General features: G+C 41.2%; 1 protein-coding gene across 1 annotated transcript in view; it reads left to right on the top strand.

Moving 5' to 3' along the window:
• The first annotated feature begins 2,283 nt into the window (after nucleotides 1-2,283).
• Nucleotides 2,284-15,293, top strand: part of CSTPP1 (centriolar satellite-associated tubulin polyglutamylase complex regulator 1) — an 88,997-nt gene continuing 75,987 nt past the window's right edge. The window contains exons 1-2 of the mRNA XM_074584452.1: nucleotides 2,284-2,504; nucleotides 11,905-12,007. Of these exons, the coding sequence (XP_074440553.1) occupies nucleotides 2,459-2,504; nucleotides 11,905-12,007 (149 nt within the window). The 5' untranslated portion in view covers nucleotides 2,284-2,458. The remainder of the gene's footprint in view (nucleotides 2,505-11,904; nucleotides 12,008-15,293) is intronic.

Genomic DNA, 15,293 nt, shown 5'->3' with positions numbered 1-15,293 from the left:
CCTAATCCTGGCTCTGGCAGACCCAGAGAGAAATAATAGTAAACAGGGAAGTCTATAAATGGCTCCAGAAACGACATCTTGTTTTTATATAGTTTTCTTTGAGTTGTTAACAGTCAGGCGCCACTACTACTGAAACTTATCATTATTACAACCACAAATGGACTCCATGTCCAAAAGGATTCCCTTAGCTGGTTTAAAAGAAATAACAAAGTCCAACCCGTAGAGACCAAATAGTAACAAGAAAGAAGTCCCAGAGAGAATGAAAAATAGAAATATTAGAATGTAGTATTTAAAACTGGACTTTAAAGGCCTCTTGTAAATGAGTACTCCGGATGCTGATCAAAGATAAATTGTGGTTTACAGAAATAGTTTAAACAACAAAAAAGAAAGTGCACAACCTGTGGAAGGCTCCTACCAGCTCAGCTGACCAGTAATATTGGAGAGGAAGACTTTTATATTTGGCTTTTGAACACCAGTGAAACTACCTGGCTGATGATAAAGGATTGCTTGTGAAAACAGAGATCTTGACACTAGTTTTAAAAGTGCAGGAACTATGCTCTTAAACCTAATGATCGCAGGGGCTCTATCAAATTCCATTTCTCCCCTCTAACAGTGGCCTAGAACCAGTTACCTCACTGAAAAGTGCCACAAATTCTAAAGCGAGCAGTTACGGAATACACATCATGTCAGGAAAAATGTTTTCCAAAACCACGTTAGTCAGATAATTGGCTTCACTGTGAAGTAGGACAGTTCATATTCCTACAGATTATGTTCTCTTTTTTTCCCTTATGCTTTTGTATGAACAACATAATCCTGTGTTTTCTCATTCTGCATGAAAATATCTGCTTCCTTTCTAAATTCTGCTGAATTCCTGGCCTCAAAAACATCTTGTGTCTATGTATTCTACAATCTAATTGTATCTTTTATCAAAAATTTCCTGTCTTTAATTTTATAGCCTGTAACCAAATGCACAAACTGCAAAACTGAACAAATAGGAGTTTTTAATGAGCTTCATTGTAGCACAAATAATTTTAGATAACATCACTTTATATGTTATGCATATTCTCTTTAAGACAATCTTACCTTTTTGCAGTCTTTCTTCACACTGGAGTGTCTCATTGTCTGCTTCCTAAATTATTCTCTCCACCCATCTTTGAAACATTTATATGTAAGCCATATCCTTTTAAAGACAAACAAGCCACTGCCAGTGGAGCGGTCCAGGCAATTTTGGGGATGACGATATGAATAGGTAAATTACAACATCCTGTTTGTCCTTTTTAACTGTGGCTGTCGTGTGAGTATAGACTAAAGTTGAGTTGCCAAGAGACACACTCAGCTCTTTCCTCCAGTGGAATAAAGGCTGATTATATGCATGCACAAGTGGTTTATTTGATTTTTGTTCTTTTGCATTTGTCAGTAAAAACAGACAACACTTCCAGTGCTTTTTTTTTTTTTTTTTAACTCCTGGGATGACATCCTGGGCTGGGATTTTTCTAATGGTAATGCAAGAAACTGTAAGTAATTTGGGAGTTTTAGCCCCATCGGCTTCTGGGGAAGAGCAGCCCATCAGGGCTGCTTCCAGCCCCGCGAAGAGCTCTGCCTCTCCTACATCCCCAGAACAAGGACAATTCCCAGACAAGAACAGAAAAAGCCCCATGGCTCAGGACTTTTCTGCTAGCTTCTACTTTCTTGTGAACAAAGGAGGATTCCTGGTGCTCCCCACACCTGCCTCTCCAGAGCATGAGGGTTGCAAAAAAAAAAATAAAATGGCAAAGGAGTGATACAGACAGAAGGCCACAGCTGTAAAACACCTCCTTGGTCACCCTGTTCAGACCCTGCTCCCTGGGTCAAGGGTGCTACACAGTGCCCTTCATTCACCTACTACCATTCACCTTCAAATTCCACTAAAGAGCCCCCCCCCAGCTGTAGTCCCACCAGCCCCTGGCGTTCAGCACCTTCTGACTTCCCAAACTAAATCTAACCAGAATGACTTTACACACGCATTTCCTCGTGTTGTTTTGGGTCTTCAGCTTAACCAACTCTCCTCCCTCTGAGGTGTCCCTCAGGGTCGCAGCTCGCTGCCCAGGGTATCACCCACTACCCCTTCCTCAAGGCCAGGCCGCCATGTTGCCCGCGGCCCCTTCCTCAAGGCCAGGCCGCCATGTCACAATGCTCCCCCAAAGACCCTTCCCCCGAGGTCACTCACGTGCCGCCCTGCCCTGCCCGCAGCCCTGACCTGTGCCACCGGCCCGGCTGGCCGGGGAGGCCGGGCTGCCCCCACTCGGGGGTGGCGGGGCGGGGCAGGGGGTGAGGCCGGGTTTGGGCGCGGAACCCTGGCGCCGCGAGGGCGTGTTCCCAGCCGGGGCGAGCAGGCGAGCAGCGCCGGGCCCTGAGCGCTAGGAGCGTCGGGCGCCTTGGAAACGGACGGAAGCCGGGAGGGAGCGGCGGCGGCGGGAGGATGCTGAGCCCCGAGCGGCTCTCGCTGCCGGGGCCCGAGTACCTGGGTGAGGAGTGGGGCGGCGCGGCGGGGCAGCGCCCCGAGGGCTGGGTCCCCTGGGTGTTGCTGCGGCCCGGCGTGGGGAGGGCTCGGTGGGGTCGGGGACGGCGGCGACCCTGCCTTGTCGGGAACAGCGGCCTCAGGCCCATGGCGTGACCCCTGGCTGGGCCGGGCCGGGCCGGGTCGGGTCGATGCGGGTGGGAGTGACTCCGTGTCCGTCTCCTCGGCTGAGGAGGGGACAGCACCGGGTGGGTGTGTGTTTGTCGTAGGTCGGTGCTTCTCACGGTGCTCCCCTGAGGCGGGAGGGCTGCGGGGCCCTCCTGGGCGCAGGGAGCTCCCCTCGGCGCCCTTAGATGCGGGCTGAGGGAGGTGAGCTGCCGTCTCCTCCCGTCTTGGCACTGCGAGACACAATGGCAGACCGTAACCTCACTGTGCCCATGACCAGCCTGTTCTGCTCGCAGATCTATGTGACCAACCTTATTTTATGCTCGTTTCCCAGTATTGGAAGAGCTATTGTTCTTATCATGTGAGATGGTTAGAATGTCAGCTTTTCTTCTGAAGTAAGGTAATGTTGGTAATGTTTCCCCCATGAACTGGAAATTTTTTCACTTATAAAGCAGTTGCTCCCTTACAAACTACATCCTTTTAACCTGTCTCTAACAGTTTGTGTTACTGTTTGATGTCCCAGGAAACTAAGGAGCAAAGTGATTTCGGTGTTAATGTGTCAAATAAAAATAATTAGGATGGAATAAAGTCAATATGACTTCACTTAATTGCTAAAGAGGAGATGAATTACAAGTAGTAAGCATTTGGAATGTGTTCAAGACTGTATTTTTAAAGTTAAACTCTTCAGGTATTACCTTCTAGGCCCAAGAGGCTGTTTTGTAATAACTCTTATAAAGGTATACCTAATTTATTGTGGCTTTCTTGTACAAGGAAAGGTCGGAAATGTGCTGCTTGTTCCACCATGATTTTACCAGCTCTGGTAAGTCAGAATGGAACAAGACTAGAGAAACATTGCTAGCTTCCAGCAAATGGAAAACCCGTCTTGGAGGGAGGAAACTAAAAGAGCTTAGTATGTTTAGCCTAGCAATAATGTCAATGAGGAGTGATCTGCTACATGTTCTTTCACAAGTATAACAGCAATAAAGAGAGATGAATGTTTAAGTAAAGGAGTGATCTAATTCCTCGTAGAGTAGAATGTCTTTGTGCTTTTGCTACCAGGCTGCTGGCAGGGTACTTTTTTGCGTACCTACATAATTGCAATGCTATTTTGTATTAAGGAAAGTCAAAGCAGAAATAAGAGTTTTAGTGCTCTGTTCAGGGTGATTCTCAGAAAACTCACTTTGCCGAAATTCTTACTGCCAATTTCAATTCTGGAGCTTGTTCAGGTATTTGAGAACAATATTGCAGTGTGCCATGTAGATACACCCTTTGTTTTGTGCTACTCTATCAATCGCCCTATGTCAGCATTTTCAACCTACGCTTTTAAGGAGAGACTCATAACTTTTCCACAGATTTGCTCTAGGCTGCAACCTGAAAATTTTCTTTTTTTTTTTTTAATGAGCCAACTTGGTTTTAGGTTCACTTAATTGTCTTTAATGAAACAGGCACTTAACGTTTACCTTTGTGAAACTTGTCTGTAAGGATTGAATCGCTCAAAACAATCTAGGAAGCAGACTAAATATTCTTAAAGTGTAAGAGTAAATCAGTTTTCTGTTTCACAGCTGAGGTTGAGAAATGAGACTTCTAAGAGAAGTGCAAGATTGTTAGGTGCAAGCTGCTTTATTAACCTACTTAGAGTGAGCCTCCTTTTATCTCTGTTCCACATGCTGATCTACCATTCCCTTTTTCATATTGTAACACCTTCTAAATTATTTTGACATTGGGGTCAGAAAAAGACACTCGTGAGCATATCAGGTTGAGCAATAACTTGTATAAGAGCCTGTTCTGTTGATCACTTAGGATACCCTTCTGTTTAGGTTGCAATATCTGTTGTCTGTTAAGAGGGGAAAAGGTCTGCTACATGTTGATATTGTTATTAGCTGTAAGGATACCAATAACAGTGTTTTTGTGAGACTTCATAATTTACCAAACTGCTAACAGATCCTACTGAATGAATTGTGTATTAGTAGTAGGGAATTGGTTAAAACAAACAAACAAAATCCCCCAAACCCCAACTCTCTTCCCCAAAATAAACACACCTCCCCACACGTTTTCATAAGATGCTTTTATGTTTTATACATGGACCTGGCATTCTGAAATCACCATGCTTTGGATTTGTTCTATTGTGTGCCTCAAAGTCTTATTAATAGAGTTGTCTGATGTGGGGTTGTAAGCAATTGTGATTAAGTTTCACTTTCTGTAACTTCATTCTGAAGTTGTGTTGCCCCAGGCTGCCACATAAGGTATTCTCTGAGTCTCACAGGTCAGATGGCACTGTCTCTCCTGACCTGGAATGGGCAAGCTTCACTTAGCCTCCTTTTTTCCTTTTTCAATATCAAAACCAGGCCAACAAATAAAATAAGTGGCCAAAATAAGATTACATGCTACTTTTTTTTTTTCTTTTTTGTATTTGAGATGATTCTTCCACACAATTTGGCTGTTAAGAGGGAAATAAAAGCAGTAGTAAGTTAAAATAGAAGTGAACAGGGAGAGAATTAAGCATTAACTTAAGATGAAGAATAATTGCAAAGCTTTGGTACAGCAGAGTTCCTGGAAAATAAAAGTCAGGGCAACATGTCTCATGCCACAATGATTGTGAGACAGTAGGTAGAAGAACAGAGATGACTCAGTGAATAGGAAATGGGATGCGGTCTGCAAAGTTGGCAGAAAGGCTACAGTGAAGATGTTGTTGTAACAAGCAGGACATTTTAAACAGTGTTTTCACTGAATAAACAACATTTAGTGTTTGGGGATAGTGATGAAAATGTGTTTCGCATTTGATGGATGAGGCTGGAACTACAGTAGGCAAAATGAGGCCTATTTGAGACACTTTTCCATGCCTTCCTCATTATGGTTTAATAACTGGTGATTGCTCCGTTATTTATAGCAGGCAATGGAGCACTTAGTGTATTGTTCTGCTCATGCAGCTGTCTTCTGAAGCTTCAAATTGTATTCCCTCCCCCCCCCCCCTTTCCTGTTATGGAGAAAAAGCAGTAGATTATTGCAAATTTCTGAACTTCTGTTTTTCTGTGGATTCTCCTCCCCTCTACTCCCCAACTCCAGGATGTGCTTTCTTTTCTTCCTTTGCCAACGCAAGACATGTAAGAACACAAATACTCTGTTAGGGAAGTGCCTTATCAGTAACGCATGGGGCTATTAAGTGCCAGAAACATGGTATGTTTCCTCATCTCTCTCGTAAGAAGTCTTGGACTTCATGATTAGAAAGAATTTTCATGGTATTGGTGCTTTTACAAAACTGAGTTGTTCCCAGCAGAGAACTTCAGTTGTGTAGAGACTTTGCGGATACCTAGAGTTTACTCTTCTTCTGAACAGTCTTAAGAAATACTGAGTTGGAAAGTCCAAATGCAATCATTTTCTTTAAGAAAGAGTGTTTGCTTGTAGAAATGTTGGATAAATTTGAATCTTCTTAGACTCAGTCTAGTACTTTCTCTAAAAGATGGAGATTTCATCTCTAAACCTCCTGTTGCACTACAGGACTTCCATCTTAACTTGAAAGGTAACAGGTGAAATCTGATCCTGATCTAGGTAGATTTCCAGAACTGGAGAGTACGCGGACCGTCTGTGTTTAAGTATGAATAGGTAGGGAACCGTTAGGTTACTTAATGCCCTTATAACAAGCTAGAATTCCACAATGTTAATAATACACTGCATGAATTCAGATTTAAAAAAAAAAAAAAAAAAAGAAAAGAAAAAACCAAAACAAACAAAACCAACCCAAAACCCGATAGCTCACCAATTTGGCATTGGTGAGGTGGTGATTTCTAGCAGCTGTACAACATCTTGCAGGAAGTGGTCTGCTGGAGGGACTTGGACGATTAAGTCAGTCTGTGTGCAGCCTCAGGAGTGCAAACTGAAAGAGTACAATGTCATGGTTTGTGATTAATATGCTGATTAATTGTTTGAAACAAATTTTCAGTTATGGTCAAGATTAAATTATAAACTGAAACATTTCTTAAATTTTTTGTTGAAAGTAGTTTTGAAACTGTAAACATACGAAATACAATGTAGTTGTGCTGTGTGGCCATTTAGCATGTGTTCCTGTGTAACAGCACGTATCTCTCATAGCAGTGTTATCTCTGGCATGACAAGGTCTACTCATACTTCCTTACATGTTGTTTCCTTCAAAAAAAATATTTTTTTGAGTTTTAATAGGAAATTACACTATGAAGCTGTGCAAAGCTGGAAAAACTACAGCTGTACAGTGATTTAGCTTTTAGGTTGATTGTTTTGTTTACATACTTCTCTTGCCCAGGCCATTCCTTAGTGATATCTAACAAGATTAAATCACTAATGATATCTGAAGATATTGAAAAGAGCATCCTGAAAGAACATTAATGCTGGAAAAAACTTCCAGAGTTTACATGATTTTGTTCTTGCAATTTCTATCCTTACTAATTCCCTCTTGCATCATTACTGTTTTGGTAATATTTGCCTGAATTTGATTTTGTGTTACTATAGATGTGTCTTTCCAATGTGCCTAATACAGTAGTGTCCTTAGTTAAGCTCCAATTTAGAATAAATTCTGGAAGGGTATTTAGCTTTTAATTTATATGCTCTCAGAAATTAAAAAATACCAGAAATATCCCAAATACATTTAAACTTATTATGCTCTTGAACTTCTGATAATTGAAATTAATCACCGGCACTTCAGTTGAGGAGGAGGCAAATAATTAATAAAAGCTGGTCTTATTATCCAGGAATTCCCACTCCTGATTTTTCAACGTACTCAGTTATGCCAGGAATGAACCAGCCATAAAAAAAAAAGCCCTCTTATGTGCATACAGTACAAATTGTTTTGGTAGACAGCTCATATTCCAGAAGTCATCTCTCATGACTAGTTGAGCAATAAGGTAGCTAGCTGATTTGATAATAATTTGATAAATGAAGACTTACCTCTGCTGTAGGGCTGTGTTCTGCTGCTTCTTTAAACAAGGTGTGTGAGGTGTGTTTTGCTATCCTATACCAATTTATTCCAATCATACTCTTTCTTCACGTTGTTTAGTGCACTTTATTTTTCTTTAGCAGCATCTGCTGCTATTTTTATTGCACCTTCTGGCCATCCCATGTTTGCTATTCCTTTCAAGTGTGACAGGCAGCATCGCTTCTTGGTAAGTATGCTGGTATACTGACCTCCAGTTTTTCTTCTCTGCCTTTGGAAAAGGCAAACTTGTTGGAAAGAGAAGCTTCTTATCAATGCAGCATTAGGGAGATACATCTAAATTATAAAACTGGGAAACTAGTATGCAAAAACAGTATGCTTGATGTGATTGTGTTGCCAATACCTGCTGAAGTTGGTGTCATATAACTGACACACAGTAATGTGGCACTTCCAAGGTCTTAACCCTCTCCATTCCTGAGCACTGCTGATAATAAAAGTATTACATAGATGCAATATTATCACTGAAAGGTGACATGTATTTCCTTCTTTCCTTCTGAATTTCTGGCTTTGAGAATTTCAGTGCATATATTCTGTTTCATGCAGTGGTATTATTTGCATTACGTTTTCCGTTTCCTTCAAGATCTTTGAAGTATCAATGCTTGTTCTAACAATACTTGTAATCAAACTTATGAATTAGCAGATTGTTTGTTCTTATAAGAAGATTGAAACAAGTAATTTTGTGGCTTATAAAAGGACAGTTTTTACTATTTTAAATACACATGCAAAATGTTTTGGTGCATGGTTAAATGGAATTAGTTGTGATTGTCTAATCTGTTGCAGTGAAGTCCACAGAGATTGTGGGTGTAATCCTTGTTTTGCCTTTTACTTGTAAGCTGGAGGAAATTTATATGACGTGGTCTGGCCATACTTGAATTGAACAGCCACTGTTCAGCCCTGAATTTGGCTCTGAGCCAAAAGTGCATTGATTCCAAAATTCACTTTAAAGATTGGGCATGTGAGTGCTGGTGGGGCGTGAGCATGTGAATGTGGTGGTAATACCAGCAGAGGCCATTCTCCCGAGGGCTGAAGTAGCCAGCTTTGGAGGAGCTGTACTGTACATATTGCTACTGCAGAGGCTCCAAGTGTAACATCACTGCTCGTGGTTTAGTGATAAGAATGAAGATATTCTCTGCAAAGGTATCTACTTAACATCAGGTCATGGGCTGCCTGAAGACTACTCTGTGAACTTATTCTGTCAGATCCTTCTGTGAAAGTTGCCCGGTAGCTCTTAAATCTGACCGCAAAGAGTAGCACCTGCCAAATGAGTGTGGCAGGCGCAGTTACTTACTGTTTGGGATAGTTGCATGGGATTTCAGGAAAGAATTTAGCAAATATGGGTTGCTTTGGAAAGTTTTGTACTGGTAGGAAGGAGAGCCTTTGTTGCAATAAGCCATAAACAAATAAACGCTGAGGATGATAATCTGTTGTAATACCTCCTGTGTGGAAGCTGCAGTATACTGGAATTCTATCAGGAAGAAAATGAGACAAGACAGCAAGCTGCAATAGCACAGTTGTGTGAGTATTTGGGCTTTACATTCTGATTTGGGCTTGCTGCCTTACTATTGTAAACTGAGCCTCAAAAATATGAGCAACATGTATACCAAGACACCATTATCTCCCTGAATTTCAAAAACTATTAAAATGTATGAATCATCTCATTTATTTTGCACAGGACCCCACGGATTAACCCCGCTTGCATAAATAGTTAATGTTCCAGTATGGTTCTAGTGTTTGTTATGGAAAGTACCATTTGTATAAATTATGGAACTATTATTTTGCTATAACCAGACTCCTGGCACTTTATTTTGCCTCTCTAGCCTGCTAGAACCTGCCTGCAAATTAAATTTTATTCTATGGCTTTTCTGTGTAGGGTAGAGTTGGTTGGGTTATAAAACATACTACTTCCACCGTTCCATAGAACTGGTCGGCCAGTGAACAGGAAGCCAGAACTGGAATTTGGTTTGGCAGTGTGAACTGTGCTACCTGGAAAACAGCACAGCAGCCGAAAAGCTGGAGAGAGACTTCTCAAGGAGATTCATGTGCTATTTTCTTTCAGCTTCTCTGCTCACCAATTTCTTCCCTCCCCCGCGCCTCTACCTGCCTTCAGGGAAACAGGGGGAGAGGTCTTTGCCAGGATCCTTAGGCCATGCAACAAAAAGCTTAATAGAAATACCCTTTTACCAGTGACTGTATTCCACAGTGACACGTGCATATTTGCGTACATTTTTAAGTGTGACAGAAATGTCTGAAATTCTGTGTTGAAAGTTAATTTATTCTCCAGGAGCAGACTCAGAGGTATTTGTTATAGAGGTCAGCCACTTTGTGCTGTGTAGCGCTGTGGGACCATGCCTGTCTATTCCCATAGGCTTTTAGGGGAGAGGTTAATGACACTAAAGCAGCAAAATAACAAATCTATGTTTCATTGATAGGGGCTATTTTATGAAAGGAGCATGTACTTCCCCACAAAGTTTTGAGAATGTTTTTGCAGCGGAGTAGAAGTTTACTGCAGGCTGAGATCAGTGGAAGCCAGTCTGCTAGTACCGTTCCCTGGCTTCATCTGGTACCGCTGACAGCTCAAGAGGGGCCTGGGAAGACAGTTTCTGGGTATGAGATGGGCTGCATAATGAAGAGGGAGGAAGGATGGGCTGAAATAAAGTTTACCCAGTTGCTGTTATCTTGAGCCTGTGACTGAGCTGCACAACTCGTTCCTCCCCCAGGGGACACAGGTGCGCAGAGCTATTTTTCTTTAATCACTCACATAAATTAAGTTTATTCCTTTGCATTAAAATAATTAAATAAAGCTACGCCCTGTATCTTTTAGTGCCAGATAATATCTTTGAACCTTTGGCTCACCATTTTGCTATCAGCTGCAAGGTATTTTCCAGGGTGTGCTTAACCAATTTTACCATTGTCCTGAAAAGTGTTCTAGGCAGAGAAATCCCCTGATAGCAATCAATGTTCCTACATACTTTTAATGACTGTATCCACTGGGAATAATCATTTCCGGGCCTCTCTTGAAGTCCACCTGCCCCACACTAAGATGAAAGGGACTTCCATGCTGTGTATCAAGTGGCGCAGGCTTGATGCTTACCAGGATATTAAGCACAAATTAAAATGGTTTGAAGAATATTGATGTGGGTCTGAGGTTGGCCAGTTGCTGGTGAGGGGATGATGCTGCCAAGTCTGGAGCATATTGGCAAGGAGTAAGAACAGCCTTTGCCTTTCCTATCTCCCCTAAGGGTTTTCTGCTGCTCTTTTTAGGACACGACACTACTTGCAAAGGTGCAGCAGCATACGTGTTTAGGATGGAGGTGTGTGCTTTGGGAACAGGGTTTGTGCGCTTTCCAGGTTAGGAATGATTTTCCTGGGTTCGTTATGACTTGTCTTCTGATTGTTGAACTTGTAGATTTGGAAAGTCTACTGCTTGGTAGCTGGCGCATCACCCCAGACTCGGCTCTTTGTTGCTCCAGCTTGGTTTCTAGCCAAAAACATCAAAGGGGCTCAGTGGCAAATCCACGCTGCTTCCTCCCTGGCAAATGCTTGATTTGTACAGAGTCTGCCCCCTGCAGAAGCAGTAAAACAATTTGTGTTGTACCAAACTGTCTTTACTCAGGAGTCTTACAAGTGAGTGGCATTCTGTGGTTGGGTACTGGCAGATCCACCACTTATGAAATTTCCTTATGTTTGGTTTAGGCAGTTATTTGAGACTGACTGTTGAGCAATATAAATCTCTCTTGGCATTGAGACCTGTTCCCAACCTGACACTCCAAGAACATTCACTGATGCATTTATGGAAACAGATGTAGTTTTATTTGCACCTTTAGGAAAAAGACTTTACAGAACAACCTTAGAGCTACTTGGCTTTGGTAAGGAGGGAAGGGTGGGGAACACCTACAGCTCTGCAACAGCCATATCCATACGGCATTGACAATCTGTATAGGAAAGATGGCTGTGACTCAGAATAGAGATCAGGATCTCCTCTTGAGTAAGCGTTTTCCAGCGAGGCAGTCTCACAACTCCTCCTATTCTTTCACTTCCAGAATCTCAGGGGATTTTAAAAAAGCACTGTTAATGACTAACTCACTCTGTGTAGACAGGAAAGAAAGCATATAGCTCAGGAATTTTACTATCCATATCTGGGAGAATGAAATATCTACTCTCCAGCTGAGGGAGCAAATGCTTGTTGGCTTGTGTAAGGCACACAACTAGGTTGGTCTGGCTCTGGGCTTTGCAGGCCCCTTGTATTCTAATTTTTGTCTCTTACTGTCTCTTTTATTTGCAGCTCAAAGGCATGTCCTCACGTACATGGAGGATGCAGTGAGCCAGTTGCTGGAGAACAGAGAAGATATTAGTCAGTATGGCATTGCCAGGTTCTTCACTGAATAGTAAGTACATCAGGATGCTGCCAATAGGGCCAGTCTGAGGGGGGCTTTTGGAAACAGACAGGGTACATGGAGAATGGAGCTGGACACATGCTGATTATGTTGTGAATGCTGGATTTCACTGGGTTAGCCAAGGGCTGCCTGAGCATGTTTCGGAAACGTGCATGGGTTTCGTGCAGTTCAGTACCTCTTCTATTACAAATATTCATGTTAAGCAGTCAGTTTGGGAAACAGAGCTTTTAAAAGCATATAGAAAACCAAATTCTGCTTGCCTCAGTCAGGACAGTTAGTATCAAAAGCAGAGAATGCTTCTGGTTTCAGCAGCACTCATTCTTCCTTCCTTTTTCTGAGTATGAATTTGAACTGGTTTGTGTCCTTGTGTGATTGTTGTCCTGTTGAATGCTTTAATAGAGTGCATCTTCCTACCTTATGACCTGCATAAGTCTTTAAGTAATGAACATAATAATTAGCATGGATAATCTCTTCCTACTAATTTGGAAAGTTTTTTTTTTTTGGAAAAGCTGTGTGTGGGTCTTCAGTGTTGTTGATGTTGACTCATCTGATTGCTGTATGTTTTGCCAACTTGATGGTGTCTTGCACAATGTCTAAAACTCTTCCAGGCAGCTTCACTAAAGATCTGTTATAACATTATAACACATTATATGTTATAAAGAAACATAATGTGTGCTTGCAGTGGTTATATGTTTCTGTCTTTTGATGCCCATTTGAAAATCTTCCCTTGCTTGCTTCCTTTCCTGTTATTTTTTTCTGAGGCAAATCAAAGTGCAGAGTATTTCACAACAATCTCTGTACTACAGCAGTGGAAGAGGATCTCAAGGCATAGGAGTAGCTTGCTTTCTCAGTTGGCCACAGTTTCAGGAGTTTTTGTAGGTTTTTTTGGTTTTGTTTTTTTTCTGCACATCAGTCTCCATCTAATCTCCAAATGAGGTCTAACTTGCTAGTTCGACTGATTGGACAACTTGTATTATATTTTTTGCCTCATGCACATTTTCAACTTTTAAACAACTGAGATTCTCACTAGTAAATAAGTAACTAAGATAAATACTGCAGCAAGTCTAAGGAGAAATTCTTAAAGCTTGCTTTCCCCCCAGAGGTACAAGCAGTTCAAGATTAGTGTGGTTTTGGCCATCTTGGCAGACCTTTCTCTGTAGCTTTGTGCAACTAGAATGAATACTGCCTTTAAAAGACCTCAGAAATCTATTTTAGGAGCAAATAATACTTGTTACTACATGGATTTTTATAAGGAGTTTGATATTTTTTTGTTATTTATAAAGTAGCTTAAACTCTCAAAATGCATTCTGTCTTTGTAGATGACCAAAGTTAAAAAAATGCATGATACCAGGAATGAAGCTTTTACTGTACAAACCGATGAACAGTATACTTCCATGTTCTGAGCAAGTTGCAGTGGTCACTGTTAAGTGAGGGTTGCGGAGAATTAATCGCTGAGAGTAGGTATTGAGGACAAATGAAGGTACAACCTTGTGCACTTGATGTGATTGGGAATCATGATACTCCATCTGATATAGGTGAGTGTCCACAGAATGTAATACTGAGATTAGTCAGCTGAACAAATAGTCAGTAAACAAGAGCTTAAGAAAGATAAAGAACATGACTACAATGACTTCCACCCACCAACAGGATTTCTTTACCAGAGTTGAAGGCAAGGTGGGTCTGAAATACCCAGCTGAAATTGTCATTCAGACATCTCTCTAAATTGGATTTAGTTTGTGTCTGCTTTCAAGCTGACACCTCAGGGCCTTTTCTACTTTTGAAAGAATAAATAATATTTTAAGATCATTATAACAAACAAAACTGTCACCATAGAGCACAACCCTCTGACTGAGGTGCTGGAGATCATGTTTTTCCCATTTATTTTCAAAGTAAGATGTGAGTTTCTACAATGGCTTTTTGTTCACACTGAGTATTCTGTGGAGCTTCTGATTTCTTGAAAGGCAGGAAAAGGCTGTGTGTTCATTTTTTCTGTGAGTAATACAGAACTAGTAATTATTTTTTTTCTTTTCTTTTTCTTTTTTTCTTTTATAGTATGTCTGGAGTTTAGCAGATCAAATGGTGTCCCTGTACCAAAGCACAAACAGTCTTAGTAATTTTGAGAGCTGTGAAACTCTAAAAGATTTGAAATATGGGATTCTTTATTTGAAGCCGAGAATAAATGATCAGCAATATGGCTGTAGGTAGGCTCAGAATACAAAGTTTCCTATTATGAAAGTGTCATACATTCTGGCTCTCAGGGCTTACTGGGGAGCCCTCACTGCCCAACAGATTTCTGTTCATCCACACAACTGTCACCATTTGTTCAGGCTGTGCTTTGACAGCTATACTGGCTTCGTATTGCTCTGCTGGGCAAATAATCTTGATCTTGATTTTTATCTTTAATCTCAGTGTCTTTGAACTCAGAGATAACTTGTGAGATTCCAGAAGGTTTGTGTGCACTCTCCCAATGTTTTCCTTGTTCCAGGTTATTCTAAATAAGAGGATTGGCATGTGCATATTTTGAAGTATGCTGCAATGATTTGAGATGAAGGGATGTGGTATTAGGGTGTCTAATTTTTCACATTGTGCTTTCCCTATTTATGCTCACTTAAAATTAGAGACCAAGCTCGGGGTTTAGAAAGGTAGCAGGTAGGCCAAAGAGTAACTTTTTTTTTTTCAAGTGTGTATGGGATAAAATAATGACTTCTGTAACTTTTCAGAAATAATGAAGCTAGTGTGTCAAGGACAGGTGTTAGATATTCTCTGAACCCTTCCCACAGGGCACATTTTTCAATAGAGTGGTGTTCCATGGACCTCTCTTGCTGGATTCACCACTGAAGAGCAATCACAGCCTTTCCATCATGCATTGCAATGCTCCACCTCACCATGAGTCACTTCGAATCTTTGTGCCAGTTCCAACAACTATTTTTATGGGTAATTAAGAAAATTTTGTTGAGGTTTAGTTTACCTGAGTGAAATTTCAGAGCTGAAAACAATGTGGTCATGTAGCTCTATGTGGATCAAGCAGTAAGTGTTTTACAGGCAGTGAGTGTTTCTAGTTGTTTCTAGGAAATGAAACTGGGTATATATTTGTATTTTACTACTAATCACAGCCTAGCACCAGGGTTGCTGATTGCAGAGGACTGACCTTCATCTCTACAGTTCTTCTTCCAGAATATTTTTATTCTTCAAGAGTATTTTTTCCTCCCACTTAATTCCATTGTTCATTTGTCCCAATCATGTGGACATCTGCTTTCAATCATGGGAGTACCTTGAG

This window comes from Larus michahellis, chromosome 4 (assembly GCF_964199755.1).
Source record: "Larus michahellis chromosome 4, bLarMic1.1, whole genome shotgun sequence".
Classification (NCBI taxonomy): domain Eukaryota; kingdom Metazoa; phylum Chordata; class Aves; order Charadriiformes; family Laridae; genus Larus; species Larus michahellis.
Note: the sequence above shows the minus strand (reverse complement) of the source record. Positions and strands in the feature narration are given on the sequence as shown.